The sequence below is a fragment of the Polyodon spathula genome, chromosome 2, assembly GCF_017654505.1.
Source record: "Polyodon spathula isolate WHYD16114869_AA chromosome 2, ASM1765450v1, whole genome shotgun sequence".
NCBI classification, from domain to species: Eukaryota; Metazoa; Chordata; class Actinopteri; order Acipenseriformes; family Polyodontidae; genus Polyodon; species Polyodon spathula.
The window spans coordinates 4,904,714-4,923,353 of NC_054535.1; the positions used below are offsets into that span (position 1 = coordinate 4,904,714).

Genomic DNA, 18,640 nt, shown 5'->3' on the forward strand with positions numbered 1-18,640 from the left:
CCATGTTGGACGTCTTTGTATTTTAATTAGGTTGGGGCTATTAAAATGAAAATTAAAAACACATTTGGGACATACGGTATAAGTAAATTATATATTATATATATATATATATATATATATATATATATATATATATATATATATATATATATATATATATAATATAGTATATAATTAACACAGCACAGCACAGTCAACTGCTTTGTAGGGTATAGCCTGCCCAGTAATACATAGTTCGATCCCTATCCCTCCTCTTTTTTTAATATATTAAAAGTGTAAATTTATATTTCTTGAAAAAACAAATGAAAAAAAAAAAACAAGAACTGAACCTTTGACAATGAGGTTATAAAGCAGCAAATTTTAACTGCTGGTTGATTCCTGTTCATAAATGCAAATTTAACTATCTAGCAAAATAGTGGTATATCTTGTATGGCATTAAATGGTAACAATGAGCTATTAGGATCCAAATGCTCAAGCGCTTTTTTTCCCCCTCATATTACAGAGAATACATAAAAACTAACAATTTCCTTACAGGTTTTACAGAAAAAAAGGTGCAAACTAAGTGTTTAATAGAAGCCTTTTCCTTGTAATGCCAAGGAACAATGATTCTGTAAATACGCTTTTTAAATTTTCAAGAGTATTTAAATAAATAAATGAAAATCACCCTGTCATGTCCCACAAAACATCTGGGCTTTCTTAGGTTGAGATATCTCTGTGTTCTTGTTGCAGTTACTGTACGAAGATTTTTATCCCGCACTTCAAAAATACATTAAATGCATGACAGCAGGGTTAGAAACTCGCTCAAGGCAAACTAAATCTGAAGCGGACTAGCTGATGTCTGTTTCTCAGTAGTCCTCTGGGCCAGTACTTAAAATAAATGTACACATATACTCTCACGTTCAGAGTATTGTGTTTAAAAAAAAAATGTAGGAAAGTACATTTTCTAAAGGAGTGCAGCAGTGGTGAATAAGCATTCATAATGCTTACAAAACAGTCACTCAGAACTGAAACCTCCCTTCATCTCCCCAGCAATGCCAACCTCACTTAATGACGTTTTATGTTTGAGTTCTCTCTCTGCGCGAGATGCAGAGTTTATTGGTGTTGCATCTTTGAAGTAAGTGTAAAGTCATTTTACACAAATGTGGAGATTTGTACCGGGGGTTGCGACCCCCCCACCCACCCCCCACCCCCCCCCCAAAAAAAAAAGATTGAAAAGATTTAAGATGTCATTAGCAAAGTGGGCCAGTTGTACTAACTAGGTCAAAAAATATGTCACGTTTACTGAACATTTTAAAACTAAGAAACAAGCAATTACCATAATGCACATTATCATAATATGTTGCTTAAAACTTAACAAAATATATTCAGAATAAAGTTGAACTCTTAGCTATAAACAACTATAACATGTTTAAAGTTTGGGAGTCGCTGTCTGTAGCTTGGTGTTGTTTACATTATCATTAGCATACTTTAAGAGATTGGAAGCCGAACTGTTAGACGACTAAGACGAAACGGGAGCTTTCCCTACAGGCCTTCGTCAAACCCGGACTACACTGCACGACTTTCACTGCACCGCACCTGCACTCAGAGCACTCGCTGTCATGAGATGTGATCGTGTCTGTTTTCTGTGTTGTATTATTATTTCGGGACTGAACCTTGTGGTTTACAAGCTGGCAATACACATTGTTGTGTAGAGCAAGCCTTATTATTGAACTGTACTTGCTAAAGCGGTTTCAAAGGTGACACGGCTGAGAGAATGGTTCCTGTCTTCCTGTCTGGTGCTGTCAGTGTCAGTTTCTCAGCACACAGGACAGTAGTCACTCAGTAATGAGGTGCAAACAGGTGATTGGTTGATCTGTAGGAGCATTTACTAAGAGACCTTTTATACATATTAAAAAAAAAAAAAAACATTTATAACAATGTTTATTTTATAGGAAAATGTAAGTCTATTTTTTGGGATCCCGACTGTTTTTTGTTGATTCCAACTTGGGCAATTCATAATGACTGATTAAAAAAATACTAGTCCTTTGGAGTAGCACTACAATATTGTTACTTTCTAATCCTGTGACAGCACAGTGTATTATGGGATGGGATGAAGATGTTCTGGCTTGCTAAAAGTTGTTGGAAACATATACATTGTTGTTAAAAACCAGACAATTCTAGCTTGATACTTCAAAGCAAAACTGACAATTAAGCTGTGTGACAAAGTGCCCGCCCCTGAATATATTATCTGTTATGTGTTGCGTGTGGTGTGTTTAAATGTTGGTGTATAGACATTGGTACACAGGATATAAACGGGTCTGTGTAACACGAGTGTTTAAAAATGTATATGTGTATTTAGGCACGAGGGTTGCACAGCACTTCATGTGCAAGTAAAAAGTAATAATATGTGAGCACGGGGAATTGCACTTTATTAATTCACATGCTGGGATTCAAGTGAATAATTAATTGGTAATTGAATCCCAGCACAACAGTATATATAGATGCACGTTGTCACATACTCGCGGTTTGGGTGTTCGGTGAGTGGAGAACGGGAGAGAGAGTAGGAGAATTACAATTGCTATTGCGTGCTGGTGGGACCAGCACGACACTTGTTAATTTATCAACTCACCGTGTTTGTCAGTGTCTGTCCGTGCACCGTTTTGTAAAGTGTTAGTCCGTTTTTGTTTGTCTATTTATTTTGGCGTAGAGTGCCGTGTCCTGTGTTTTCTGTTTGTTTAAACCTTTTATTTTGTAATAAACCGGTGCCAGCAGGCGTCACCATCATTTCATTTCATCCTGTCTGTTGTGTATTTCATTCCTCTTCCTGGTTCTGACGCCGCCCACTTCGGCCGTCTCTGTGACAGCTGCCATAGGACTAGAATGTGGACTGCAAATTAAGAACTGACTACTCTACTGCAGTTACCCTAACATATGGAAAGTGAATTCTAGTTGATTTTATTTTTTTATTTTTTAATTCAGGGGATTTTTTCCTCAAGGAGCTTGCTTGTGGTCACTAATTAAAAATCAGGCTAACAATTTGTTAGCCGCTTACATTAGAGTTAAAATAAAACATCTGCAAGCAGATACAGTTCCCTCACAGATTGATACTTACAAATACTGTGCTTAATGGCAGTTATTAAAACATTATTAGCATGCTGGAATTTCTCAGACAGAATGAACTTACTTGTCTTCCAAAGGAGCAACAGCGTCAACTGGAATTTGTGGCACTGGCCTGTGACGAAGTTTAAAGGACCTCGAAACTGGCTTCATGGGAGCCTGTCCTACCAAGTCTGTTCTTTCAGAGTATAACTCATTGATGACCATTTTCCCTTTAAAAGGAGTGTGCATGGGTTCCTCAAATGAATGTTCATTTCCAGATATCTGATACAAGCTAGAAAGTGAAGAAAAAGAAGGTTCACTTTGTATGTGCCGCGTTTGGGGCTTGCCTTGATCCGTTTGTGACCCACAGACCACGTCTGCACTCTTAGCTTCAATATTATGTGATTGTCCATCATCCTGGGCCTTAGACAAGACCTCCGTCCCTTTTACAGCATTTCTACCTTTTGAATAAACAGTTCTAGGCTTGGGAGTTGGTTGTCCTCCTATTTTCTCACTTGATACTCCAGTCTTTAAAGAAGAATCGCAACCATCAGTCCCAGTTGTTTTTGTCTCACTTTCACCCACTGCCACTCTGTCATTGCGATCCAGCAGGCGCAGGGACTGTAGATGATTAAGAATTCTCTTCCGGTGTCCTGTAGGGGTCACACCAATGTGCAGAAGAACCTCATTATTCAGATCTCCACAGTCTTCCAGCGTGTGATAACCAGCCTGCATGAAACTACTGGCGTACTGCTGTAGGTGGATGCTTTGTAGCCAGACCTTGACGTCTTTGCCGGTGTCAGCAGACGACGACATCATGACACTCTACAAGTCTCTTAATTATGAAAAACTTTGTTGTTGAGGTCAAGTCCCCATGACCTTTAATATCTCAGAGCACTTATTTGCCTTTAAAGGTACTGTTGCACCATCATTTCAAAATTGATTAATCAGCAACCTATAAAGAGAAACAGAAAAAACAAAATATATTTAGTTATACAACAAGTCTAGATGTGATTTTAAAATGCTTGAAACAATACAAATGATTTCTGATTTGGTTCATAAATGACAGTTATCAGTAACAACTTAAAGCCTAGATAATCCAAATGTATCATAAAATCCCAGGGAGAGTCAGCCCAGAAGAAATGTCATGGTTGACAGCTTGAATGTTACAAGTTAACAGAACAAATTACAAATAAATGTAACAGTAAAACACCAATATGTAGGACTGTATGAAATCTGTTTGATTTTTGTGTGTTTCACTTTGTTTCTGTCTTCAAAAATGTCATTTCGGTGTTTCCGTTGTCTTAAATCAAAATTGTTTGATACAGTGATAACAAATAAGTAGCTAACAATAATGTGGGACGAAAGTAAACAGGTAAATGAAATGGGCATCCCCATCCGAATGTTGTGTGCCTTCCTTGTACTGTGAAAGATGCGTGCTTTTCAAAAGTTCCACATTTTCCCTTTTGCCGAATGCTCTTCTGTCAAATGCATTTTACGGTACACAACTTACAGAAGCAATGTTATATATATTAAAAAAACTATATCAAGTAAATCAACCAACAAGTCCAGAAAATCCAGTACAACATATATCTAATTTAAGTTAAAAGTTTAACTGGAGAACAGATCTTGCAGAAAAAAAGCACAGAATAGCATCAAAAACCTGCAATGTATGATTTACCGTACATGCAGACAACATAGTGACAAACCCCAACAAAATATTTTATGCAGACCTCGAAAGGAAGTGGTATACCAATGTACACATTCCTGGAAATTAAAATTGTAAACTACAATTAACTCCTGTTACCAGGTCTTCCTGTTGATGCTTTGAATCTCTCTTAAAATATGTCACACACACACACTTATTACTCTGGCATAAGTATTGTTAAGGATTTGACATACCAAGGGTTGGACAATATAACAATTTCAATACTGTGCCATGAAAAAGTATTTGCCCCGTCTGATTTTCTGATTATCAGTCTGGAAAGTGTTACAAAGCATGTCTAAGGCTCAGGGGCTCCACCAAAGCACAGTCAGAGCCATACTGTCCATATGGAGAAAGTTTGGGACAGTAGTAAATCTTTCCAGGAGTGGCCGTCCTGCCAAAATCTCGCCAAGAGCAAGGCGTAAAAAAATCATTGTTTCACATCATTTTAAAGATCTAGTGCATTTTGTCATTAATGCTGGTGCACTATTCAAACATGCACAGGATCTGAAGTGTGCCTCCTTTGCAACCTGTGAGGAAGTAGGTTTAAAAACACGATGCCTTGTTGTTTTTCTTTGACTGAGGCTGCGAACTGTTTGGTTGAATATTGGAGACAGTTTGCAAAATTCCTGCTAAGCGATGCAGCCTCTGGAGGCAAATGCCACAGACTGTAGAACTTGATCAGTTCTGAAGAAAGGAGGTGTTTTTTTATTTTGTCAGTTTAAGTTTGTGACAGAAAACGTCATCCCTCTGAACTGAATCAATGAAAACATTAGAAAGTGAAGCGACCCATGTTCACCAGGTTTATGCCATACTTGGTGTGAGAATTAAAACCATACTGCCACCAAAAAATCTGAAGACAGCTTTAGTGATATGAGCCTGAATCCTGTGCTCTGCTAAACTTCCAACCATTCAGCGTAAGTGAAAGACTTGAAGCATCATTCAAATCTGTTTTCTGTTCAATGTGTACCAAATGGCAGACAACAGGATGCTTTGGCGACACACTGCAATTTCAAGGGGAAGATTAGTTTTGGTTTAACGTGCAAGTTATTGACCCTCTACGTCAGGAGCAATTTTCACCAAATTTTAATGATTATAGTTTAATCTTTAACTGTTTCCTTCTGGAAGATCAAGAGGCACTGCAAAATCAGCTCATAGAATACATGCTCGGTTCACCCCCTACAAACACTGATGTTACAGCACTAGTGTATTGAAAGGGCAGCGTGTACAGTGGCCACAATTAGACAACATTTTTTTGATGTTGTTGGCAGTGCCCGTATCCAGTGCCAGTGTGGAATGTTCTTTCTCGCAAATTTGAGTGATCAACAACCACAAAGAAAGAGCAGCAATGTCTGCAGACAGTTTCAAAATGTGAGCCATGATTTATTGCAACGGGTTTTCTGAGTGACTGAAATCCTTTTTTTTTTTATTTTTGCTACTAATGCTCCAACTGTTGTGATTTGATTGAAAAACACTTCCATACAGTTGTTTTTTTTTTTTTCTTATTCAAAAAAACTTTAATATCCGAGTTTATATAGCCTAGTTTTTATATCCGTGTAGTAATGTGAATGTTTATGTATATAATGCAGTTCAAGTTATGCCACTAGAGGTCAGTAGCACCCTACATACTTACCCTCTACCTAGGATACCGGGGGGTCGAGGAAGTCCTTAGAAAACACTAATGTGTAGGTTTCAGCAGAGATTGTTCTAATAAAGACACTGTGATTAAAGTTATACTCTTGCATCTTGGATCTCGGGTTATTACATATGGTGAAGAGGAAATCGGACAACTTGTCTTAGGTCATTGAAAACGGAGACAACGAAGAGAAAAGACAAGTGTAGCTGCATAGCTTCGGCCAAACCTGCTAACGTTAGCGGGAGCGCTCACAGACAACGGAACATGGCTGCCACGGTAGGAACAACCGCGCCGTTTGATAGTCAACTACAGACATGGGAGGAATATTGCAAAGTGCTGTCGCATTTTTTTGAAGCAAATGAGATTGACAACGGCAATAAAAAGAGGGTGATTCTCTTAAGTTCTGTAGGAAGCCAAACATATAGTCTGATGAGAAATTTGTTAAGCCCAGATAAGCCAGGGGACAAATCGTTTGACGATTTAGTTGAACTATTGAAAACGCACTACAACCCAAAGCCCAGCGAACTAGTTCAACGCTTTAAATTTAACTCGAGAAACAAACACGCAAATGAGAGTGTGACTGAATATGTGGCAGTGCTAAGAGAACTGGCTCAACATTGCAACTATAGAGATAGGCTAAAGGAAATGTTACGGGACAGGCTAGTCTGTGGTATAGACGAAGATCGTATTCAGCGCAGGCTGTTAGCAGAAACCGAAGGTGGAGGCCGAGCTGGACCGACTCTTGAGAGACAAAATAATTGAACCAGTGAAATTCTCTGAGTGGGCAGCTCCCATAGTCCCAGTGCTAAAGCCTGATAACTCTGTGAGGATTTGCGGAGATTACAAACTTACTGTAAATCGGGTGTCCAAACTGGAACAGTATCCCATTCCCAGAATTGAAGATCTTTTTGCAAAGCTCTTAGGAGGGGCAAAATTCAGCAAATTGGACATGAGTCATGCCTATCAACAGGTAATATTGGATGAGGAATCAAAAAAGTATGTAACTATAAATACACACAAATGGTTATTTACTGTAAACCGTCTTCCATTCGGGGTTTCATCCAGTCCAGATATCTTTCAGAGAAATTATGGAGCTTCAACAACATTACTGGGGAGTTGATTCCAGACCCTCACAATTCTCTGTGTAAAAAAGAGTCTCCTATTTTCTGTTCTGAATGCCCCTTTTTCTAAACTCCATTTGTGACCCCTGGTCCTTGTTTCTTTTTTCAGGCTGAAAAAGTCCCTTGGGTCGACACTGTCAATACCTTTTAGAATTTTGAATGCTTGAATTAGGTCGCCACGTAGTCTTCTTTGTTCAAGACTGAACAGATTCAATTCTTTTAGCCTGTCTGCATATGACATGCCTTTTAAGCCCGGAATAATTCTGGTCGCTCTTCTTTGCACTCTTTCTAGAGCAGCAATATCTTTTTTATAGCGAGGTGACCAGAACTGAACACAATATTCAAGATGAGGTCTTACTAGTGCATTGTACAGTTTTAACATTACTTCCCTTGATTTAAATTCAACACTTTTCACAATGTAGCCGAGCATCTTGTTAGCCTTTTTTATAGCTTCCCCACATTGTCTAGATGAAGACATTTCTGAGTCAACAAAAACTCCTAGGTATGATCAGGAGCACCTGCAGATGCTAAGCGAGGTACTTCAGAGAGTGGAGGAGGCAGGCCTACGGCTAAAGAGAAGGAAGTGTACCTTTCTGGGAAGTGAGGCTGAGTTTCTGGGTCACAAAGTGGATGCTACAGGACTACACCCACCTAAGAATAAGGTACAAGCTATCCAAAATGCACCTGCACCTACCAACATAACAGAGCTTAAGGCTTACTTAGGACTGTTGAACTATTACAACAGGTTTTTACCTAACCTGTCAACACTGTTGGCTCCACTGCACAAATTGTTGAGAAAAGACACAAAATGGCAATGGAAAAAAGAGCAGGAGGCTGCTTTTGAGAAATCTAAAAAGCTCATGCAATCCAGAGATATACTTGTGCATTACGACAGTGAGAAAGAGCTGATTCTGTCCTGTGACGCCTCCCCCTACGGGATAGGCGCAGTACTTTCACACCTCATGCCAGATGGGTGGGAGAGACCCATAGGTTTTATGTCAAGAACACTCACATCAGCTGAACGAAACTACTCTATCCGTTTGTGAGTCATTGTGCATTTTGGGTATCTATAGCAGTGTTTGTTTTTGTCCGTGTTTAATCTGGGAACCTCCAGTCTGTACTAGTGCTGTGTGTGTGGCTATATTTGTTTGAATACTTGTGAAATAAAAAAATTACGATAACTTTACTGTAAACGAGTCGTTGTTACTGAATTTATATAACCATTTTGATGCCTGAGAAAGAACAATGGAACAATGTAACGAATTGAAGTATTTGACTGAAAAAGAAGTGTAACTAAGGACAACACTAACAGTAGTAGTTTTAGAGAACCATGATCACGTGTTCTAGTTTTAAAGTAAACTGCCTGGAAATGTACAATATATATAATAAATAATATACAATAAACAAAATTGTGTTTTAAATAAACATGTGATTATTTTGCATCCCTGGCATCTGTATTGTGTGTTCTCCTCTGGCCCAAGGTACTAATATATCTCTCTCCCTCTCTCTCTCTCTCTCGCTCTCTTGGGATCGCTGGAGCCTGTGAGGAGTTTGAGGAAGCGCAGGGTAGGAGTGTCGTTCGGTTTTTTGCTTTTTGTTTTACTTTAAACTATAACGTCTGGTTCTTTAAATTAATTTGTTGTGTGAGCGTGAGTCAGTAAGTGCGTGTGTGTGAGAACGAGTCAGTGAGTGCGTGCGTGTGTGTGTTTTTGTGTGCTGGGGTTTGTGCTGACAACTAGTCAGCTGAGCCCCAGCGATGAGCTCTCATTCCCAGGGAATGTGAGATCTGACTCGCCGGCATGGCTGTCGCTGTGTCCCTGACAGCACGGTGTCGGTAGAAGATTGCTTGCTTGCAATATGCAAGGTAATCGAGGGGGACAGGATCGTTTCTGCATCCCGGATGAATAAAGGGCTTGTAATCTTTTTTAAAGATATGCAGGATGTGGATAAACTTGTGCAGGAAGGTTTTGTAGCTCAAGGGAGTTTATTGCACGTATTGACCCTTTCAACACCCTTTGCAAAAGTGATTTTATCAAATGCCCCCCTGTTTTTAAGGAACAAATTGCTGGAAAGGGAGCCGAGTAGGTATGGGAAAATGTGCTCCCCAATAAAGTCTATTCCCCTGGGGTGTAAAAGTCCACAATTAAGTCACATCATGTCTTTTAGGAGACAAGTGTATATTTTATTAAACAACCCCGGTTTTGAAATAAATGTCGCCTGGACTTTCACAGTAGAAGGAAGCAGCTGTGTGGTGTTTGCAAGCACTGACACCATGCGCTGCTTCAAGTGCGGAGTCCAGGGGCATCAGAGGAAAAATTGCCCGATAAGAGAAGGTGAGACAGGGCAGGAGAAGCAGGGAGCACAGGAGGAAGAGCCACAGCAGGAAAAGGAGAACAATGAGCCTGGAACCCCGGTAAATGAAGAGGACAGTGGAGATAATGGGTTCACTGTTGTAAATAGGGGGAAAAGGAAAAAAAAAGAAATGGCAACAACGAGGGGAAAAAAGGAGACATAGAGCTGGAGCGGAGCTCTGAGGCGATCTCTCCAGATCACAGGCTGTCTCTGCCCACCCGTCCTGAAGGAGCGAGCGGTGCTGAGATTGCTGCTGGAGAACCGAGGTCTGTAGTGCAACAGGGGAGAAGTCCCCTGCTGCAGAAGCTCCCAACTCGGACTCGGGGGGGGGGGACACGACTCCGGCTCTGGGTCTCAGCCTGGAGCGGCGGTCCCCCTCTTCTTGGAGGAGGTGGAGCACAGTGCCGAGTCGCAGCTCAACGCTGCTGCGATACCCTGTCCCCCAGACTCGCAAGAAAACACTGCAGAGGAGCCGGGTGTAGCGGCGGAAAAAATTAAAAAACGTCAAAATAAATGTGAAAGTGAGGAAGAGAAAGAGATGGATGAGGAAGACGGAGGTGACGTTTCTGACTCCTCGGTGCTTTCTGAGATCCCTGACAGTCAAACCCCAAAGGAAAAACTATACTCTGTAGAAGAGATAAATAGCTTTTTAAACACGACCAAAGGAAAACGTAATGTTGATATAAAGCAATTCTTTCCCAATCTTAAACTGTTTCTGTACTCTGCTAATGTGACTTTTAGAAAAGCCACTTTAAGAGAAATCGACCAGCCAAAGCAGTAAGCTTTTAAATATTAAAAGTGAACTTAAAAAATATGTACAAGTAGTCAGGAAAATGATTAATAGAACAAATAAGAAGGTTTAAAATGGCCCAGTTTTTTTTATACTTTTTGTTGTAGGATTTTTTGTAATAGTTTTAAATAATTTTACTATTATGAAGAGGTTCAATTTTTATCTCTCTTAACGTAAACGACTGCAGACAGAGTTTTAAAAGAGCACAAGTCTTTGAGTTTTTAGAACAGAAGAGGGCGGGGATCTTTTTTTTTTTTTTTTTTTTTTTTTTTTTTTTTACAAGAAACACATACAGATGAAGGGAATGCTGCTGAATGGGAGGTGAAATGGGGAGGGCAGTGTGTGATGAGCCATGCCTCTGATAACAGCGCTGGGGTGGCTGTGCTTTTTAGATAGGGGTTAGGAGCAGATATTTTAGAAGTAAGAGAGATTATTAAAGGAAGGCTTTTAACAGTAAGAGCTAAGGTGAGGGAGGCTACTTTTAACTTCATAAATGTTTATGCACCTAATATAGTGAGAGATAGGATGGTGTTTTTAAACATTTTAAAACAGACTATCTTAACAGTTAATGATGAAGACTTTTTATTAGTCTGGGGTAATTTTAATTGCACAGTGAATTTTAATATAGACAGAAACAGTATAGAACCGCATCCCCCCTCTGCGATGGAATTAGCTGCAGTTTTAAAGTTCAGTGGCTTGGTTGACATTTGGAGGTGTTTGCATCCCACCAATTGCCAGTACACATGGTCACGTCACATTTCACAGTACATAGTTAGAGCATGATTAGACAGGATCTATACATTTAAACATCAACTTAATACATTTACAAAAGCCAGTATAATACCAACCAGCCTGTCAGTTCATCACAGTGTGCAGAGTACTGTTACACTACCTAAGGAAACACATACCGTACCATTTTGGCATTTTAATACTAAACTATTACAAGATTTCACATTTGTGCAACAGTTTAGAGATTTCTGGAAAATTTGGAGAACACAGAAAGATCAGTACAGAGATCTGAGGCAGTGGTGGGATATTGGTAAGGTACATATCAAAGTTTTTTGTCAAAAGTATACCTCTGGTGCAACCAAGTCACTGAACGCAGCTGTGAGCGAGAGATTCTTAAAATTGAAAGCCAATCTGAACAGAGCACAGTGGCACAGACCTTGCAGGAGCAGAGACAAGCCTTGGGCAGCCTGCTGGAGGAGAAGGTGCGGGGGGCACAGGTGCGATCAAGATTTATCGAGCTAAGAGACATGGATGCCCCCACCAACTGCTTCTTCAGCTTGGAGAAGAAGAAAGCAAGCAGCAAGCAGATGCACTGTGTCTGGCTGCCCTGTGGGAGAGAGCTTCCGGAACAGGAGCAAATCAAAGAGGCGGCAGGGCAGTTTTATACTGGACTGTTTTCCAGGGAGCCATGCAGTCAAAATGACAGGGACTCAATGCTGCAGGGCTTGCCCACCCTGAGCGAGGAGGAGAAGGGGAGTCTGGAAGGCAATATCACTCTCCAGGAACTGACCACGGCAGTTAAGCAGATGGCGAGCAGGAAGGCCCCAGGGATTGATGGTCTACAAGTAGAATTTTTCCAATACTTTTGGAAGGAACTGGGACCAGATCTGCTGATGGTGCTGCAGGAGAGTTTGAGAGATGGAGAGCTGCCGCTTAGCTGCCGCAGAGCTGTACTGACTATGCTGCCTAAGAAAGGAGACCTGTGCCAACTAAAAAACTGGAGACCAGTCTCAATTTTATGTGCCGATTTAAAAATATTTTCAAAATGTCTGGCGATAAGACTGAGAGAAGTATTGAACAGTTTAATACACCTGGACCAGACTTACTGTGTGCCAGGACGGTCAATATTTGACAATATATTTTTAATTAGAGATTTTTTTACTTGTACTCAGATGGGTGATTTTAATGTGGGACTGGTCTCCTTAGACCAGGAGAAAGCTTTCGATCGGGTTGACCACCACTACCTGTTTACAACACTGGAGGCCTTTGGGTTCGGCCCCAGGTTCATTAACTATGTTAAAAGTTTGTACAGTAATGTTTTTAGTATTTTAAAAATTAATGGGGGTCTGAGTCAGCCTTTCCCGGTGTGCAGGGGCATCAGACAGGGCTGCTCCCTGTCTAGCATGCTGTACTCCCTCTCCATTGAGCCCCTGCTGGCTCTGCTGAGGAGCAGGCTGTCAGGATGGGCGGTGCCTTGTTCTGCTCCGCCTGTGGCAGTAAAGGTGTCCGCTTATGCTGATGACATTAATGTGTTTATTTGCAGCAACCAAGATGTCCAGCTATTACAGCAGAGCCTAGAGACATTCCAAGGGACTTCATCAGCAAAAATAAACTGGGCAAAGTGTGGCACGTTCTTGTCAGGTAGCCGGAAGGAAGGGGGCCCTCCTGTTCTGCCACAGACATTGAGGTGGGAGAGAACAGGACTAAAAATATTAGGCGTCTTTCTGGGAACTAAAACATACATGGATATGAACTGGGAAAGTCTTGTGGACAAAGTGAGAGGGCGGCTTCAGTGTTGGCAGGGGCTGCTCGCTTAGTTGTCCTTTAGGGGGAGGGTTATTGTAATTAATAACCTGGCTGCCTCTATGCTTTGGCATAGGCTTATGTGCCTGGACCCTCCCCAAGGCCTGTGGGCAGGAGGAGACAGTGGTTCACACATACAGTGAGCGTGAGAGATTGCGGCCGCTGTTTCAACTCCTCACGGAGCTGCTGCAGGGGCTGGGAGTCGATTTTAGCAAACAGCTTTTTATTTTTGGAACCCCTTATAGTTTAAAAAAAAAGGAAAAGTGTGTTTTAATTAATTTTATTACAGGCCAGGCTAAATTGGCCATTTTAAAAAGTAGGAAAAGTAGGCTGTCTGGAGCAGGGATAACTGATGTAGTCAGGCTGTTCAGGGTTGGTGGTCAGCAGATTAAAAGGTGGATTTCACCTATTTTAGCCTGGTTAATGATCTCTGGGGCTTGCAGAAGAGGTGGTTTGTGGGAGACATACTGTGCTCTGTAGATGAGGAGGGAGAGCTCACTGTGCTGCTGTAAAATAATTTTTTTAACTAAAAAACTTAACTGTTTTAACAAGAGTACAGTGTATTATGTTTTTTATTTGTTTATTTATTTTTAGATGCTGAGTTAGTTTTTATTGAACCCACACTCAGCACAAATATAAATATATAAATGTGTGCTTTTCTTTTTTTAAGGTTTAATTATGTGTAATATTGTAATTATTACATAGAATAAAGGACTTTTAAAAGTCAAGTGTCTATCTCTCTCTCTCTCTCTCTCTCTCTCTCGTAATACAGCAGGGAGGGGGTTAATAGCCTCCCTGAAGAAAACAAATTGTTTTATTATTAATTATCCCCTGCACCTGGTAGCTATTGTTAATTTAAACCCAGGTGCAGGGTATTTAATGTTTACGAGCAGTTAAAAGAAAAGTACGGCGATTTGTGTTTGTGTGACAGGTAAACTGCTTAGCCGTCCTGAGAGTTAATTAAGTTCCTGTGTGTAGTAGTTAGTGCTCAGGAAAGAGCTTGGTGTTTGTTTTGTTTATTTTGTTTGTGTTTTATTTTGTGTATTAAAAATAGCGCGTAATCGCTTAAACTACATTTCTGGTGTCCTGGGTCCTTAATTAAAGGGGCAACGAACCGTGTGAGTTGCGGGATCTATTACAATATATACATATACACACACACACACACACACACACACACAGAGTACCAGTCAAAAGTCTGGTACACTTGCTGGAAACTAGTTTCTTTTCATAACCGACAATGTTTTATGTCGTATACGTTTCTGTAAATACTTGAAAATGAAAACACATGTTACAATATACAAAACAAAACATAAGGAGCATCAAAGCAATGTTCAAGAAAATTGAAAATTGGCTCAAAATCTTGGATTCCTCAAAATAGACACCCTTTGCCTTCATAACAGCCTCACAAACACGAGGCATTCGGTTAACAAGTTTCAGCAGGAAATCACTAGACATGTTTTCCCAGCTCTTCTGCAGCAATTCCCAGAGATGTAGGGCACTTATGGGTAGCTTTGCTTTGACTCTTATGTCCAGTTAACCCCATACAGGTTCTATGGGACTGATGTCTGGAGAATGGGCAGGCCAGGTCATTAGATTGAATTGTCCTTCACTTTTCTTCTTCGCCAGATAGTTCTTGCACAACTTTGATGTGTGTTTCGGGTCATTATCTTGCTGAAGAATGAAGGACTGCCCAACTAGCCATAATCCTGATGGAATGGCATGCCTCTGAAGTATGCTATGATAGCCATGCTGGTTGAGCTTGCCATGAACTTAGTAAAGTTCACCAACTCTGTCACCAGCAAAGCAACCCCTAACCATGACACTGCCTCCTCCATGCTTGACAGTGGGAACCACACATGCAGAACTCATGCGCTCACCCTCTCTGCGTCTTACACATACTCGGCCGTTGTACCCAAATATTTCAAATTTTAACTCATCAGTCCATAAGACCGACTTCCACTCCTCAAATGTCCAGTTTCTGTATTTTTTGGCCCAGGCAAGTCTCTTCCTCTTATTCTGCATTCTTAACAATGGTTTCTTTGCAGCAATTCTTCCAGTTAGGCCAGCTTCACCCAATTGCCTCTGAACAATTGTTGTTGAAATATCTGTACTTCTAGTAGTATTTAGCTGAGTTTGTATTTCAGGGGCAGTTAATCGCCGGTTTTGCAGACTTGTGACTCAAATGAACTTGTTCTCTGATTATGAGGTCACCCTTGGCCTTTCCTCAAATTGTTTGATGGTCTTGGCCACAGCAGTTACAGACACTTGCAAAGTTCTTGCGATTTGTCTTAAAGATTGACCTTCATTTCTTAAAGTAATTACAGACTTTTTTCTTTGCTTAACTGAGCGTATTTTGTCATTTTCTGCTCCCTTACATTCAGGAATGACAAACTTGTCCCTATGCTACCTATATTTATAGTAATCATGGACCCTCACTTGTTAACAATATTTGGTGACAAAAAGGTTAATTAGGTAACAAGCTAGTTAACTCAGAGAACATCTAACAAAGACACTTTTATACTTAGGCCAGTGTTCTAACACCGTGTTATACATATTTCAGACTTTTAACTGACACCTGACCAATTCTCTCATATTACCGAATTATAAATGGTACATTGAAATTTCGTTCTGTTCGATATTTTATTTTAAAACACTGAAACTCAGAATCAATTATTGTAAGCAACATTGGTTTTATGTTGAGAAATATTTTTAAGAAAAATAAAAAACTGAATTTCGTGTGGGCGGGATAAGGGAATGACAGGTGTGCGCGGGGTGCCTCTGTGGGGTAAGTCGATGGGTAACGCTACAACACTATAACAACGGCTTACAGTAGCACATACACATGTATAGATAAACAGGTAGTGATATATAGATACAGAAGATAAACAGACACTGGTAGATAAGATTTGACATTTATCTTACCTTGGTCGTGTTTTCAGCAACATTTATTCAGGGATTTTTTTTTGGTTTTCAACAGCACAGAGAACTTGAATGTGAAACGATGTTTCATTACATTGTAGCCTACATAATATCCTTTGAGTCTATTTTTTGAATTTGTACTTGCTGTTTGATTTTGCCACATCCAATCCAACTATTTACTATTTTTAATGGTGACAATGTAGAATGCTACAGGAATAGCTGAGGTTCTAATGCAAATTCGCAAAGTTCTCTTTTGACCAATCCAAGAAATGTAACTTTCAAACCCAGTACTTCTCTCATACATGTCCACACACTCGTGTGATTTTTCAGACAGACAGCTGCTGTATTTTCAGCAGTTTTAATCTGCTATCACTTAAACCGGGCAAGTGACAATACTGCGCAATAATCTTGATCTTCATATTAAAGTAGGCTGCAATATTGTTTTTTTCACTGAAACGTGTTGATGTCTTTTTTTGAAATGAATGTTCAGCTTTCATATTTTGCTGTGTACTCATTCAAACCAAGTAGTGTAAGAAGACGTTTTTCAAATTAAGTAAGCTTATTTGTGAATAAAAAATCACAACAGAGTCGCAGTCCTTGTTGTGTTGTCAGTGTCATTAAACACACTCACTGAGCGGATTGTCTCTCTATGAGTTCATAAATGAAGAGGTTCCAGGGCTGCACCCAGGGCACAAATTAAGCACTGCCTGGGTGGGATCTTTTACGTCTCACAATTGCCTGAATCCTAAATGTGGACATCTGCACTTCAACACTGTATGTAAACAATTATTACTTACCAGCCTAAATAATTATATTCTTACAGTTACAAAGTACTACAATTAAGGAAAATGTTACTGAAATTTAAAATTTAAAAACTGAAAAAAATCAAGCCCTAACTATGCAGTATGTGGAACCTTTTTCAAAACCCCCATTCTCTTTTCCTGTAGGCTGAACAAAACTATCTTTATGGTGCCTCAACCAACACATGTCGAAGCTCATCTTGCCAACAAAGCATCCCCACCAGAGGACTGAACTTTTCCAACCTCAGCTTAAACCTATGTATTCACAATGCATGTACACAGGAAGCTAGAAACCTCTATTAACAGGCAGGGCTAACATGTTCCTAATATACCACAACACAAACGCAGACACATTTTGCACAATCAAATTGCTTCCTGTTTTATTCAATGCTGCCTTATACTTAACTGCTATTCTTGTAAATGATACACATTTACAATCGACTGTCCAAGACAAAACTACTGGGTACATATCCTAGCTTGTATTTGATCATTTTTGGACATTTAATTGAGGAAATCCCCAAATGCAGTGGTACAGTGCAGTCCAACTCTGATTAATGCAAAGTAGTGTCATCACTTGATGAACTAGATATGGGAGTTTTTGTCAACAAAAATAATGCCTCCCTAGCATGTCATTTCAGATTGAATGGTTTGAAAAAAAAAATTAAAGTTAAGAAAGAATGAAGACGCCAATTCCGGGACTGTAGCAAAAAGTGTAAATATAGCAGCAAGCTTTGTGACAGATCAGAGTTACTCTGTGTTGTGCCTCATAACGCCCAAAGCCAGTGATATTTCAGCTAATCACAACACCATGGGCTCTATTCATCAAAGTGTCGGTTTCAAAAATTGTTATTATGAACAGATTAAGAACGGTTTAAGAACTGTTTGTGATTCATCAAATGTGGATTTCGTATTTTCTGACAACTGAGCCACGTCATGGCATGTCAAATAGCGACTGTTTTCCACAATCTGACAAATCCTAAAAAAAACGACAGTTTCCTAATTTTCATATCATTGCCTATGCAAGTGGGAAAAGGGAAGCAATTCAAACATTTTTGCTCAAAGAAGGACCATTTTTTCTGTCCGAGTTAGCACCACGATACAGCTGTTCTTAACACGGACCAAACATGGACGGGGCTGCGGTGTTGTCAGAAAATGCCAGTGCAAATGCGTTTACAATTGTAGCCCTTGCAGCATATGACCTTATACAGCACGATGCTGCTATACAACAGGATAACTAAGGTCAGCAAAGGAGAATCCGTCCGAGAACGTTTAAGCAAAAAATGTTTTAACTTAACATGCCCAATGATGAGGTTAACAAAAGAAATCAGGCTGGAGATATTTTACAGCTGCAAAATTCGACCTGTGTGAGGAACTGAAGGGAGATCTGGAAAGCCAGACCACTAGATCTCATGCCATACCAGTACACATTAGAGTCCAAATGGCGCTGGGATTTTACGCTACTGGATCATTGCAGAGACCAGGAGGGGATCTGTATGGAGTGAGCCAGCCATCAATGTCACGCGTGCTTCATCAAGTCACAGAAGCTTTGGTGAGACGGGCAGGCAATCACATTTCTTTCCTGAGAACACAGCAACGGCAGCTACAAAACCAAACTTTTTTTTTTTTTTTTTTTTTGTTTTTTTTTACCATTGGATCATTCCCTTCAGTACTGGGGGCAATAGACTGCACACATGTGCCATTACA

At 40.1% G+C, this 18,640-nt stretch overlaps 1 protein-coding gene across 1 annotated transcript in view; it reads right to left on the bottom strand.

Moving 5' to 3' along the window:
- The window catches only part of arap2 (ArfGAP with RhoGAP domain, ankyrin repeat and PH domain 2), a 141,261-nt gene that overhangs the window by 107,372 nt on the left and 15,249 nt on the right, over positions 1–18,640 (bottom strand). Inside the window, exon 2 of the mRNA XM_041274532.1 lies at positions 3,164–4,033. Within this exon, the coding sequence (XP_041130466.1) occupies positions 3,164–3,897 (734 nt within the window). The 5' untranslated portion in view covers positions 3,898–4,033. The remainder of the gene's footprint in view (positions 1–3,163; positions 4,034–18,640) is intronic.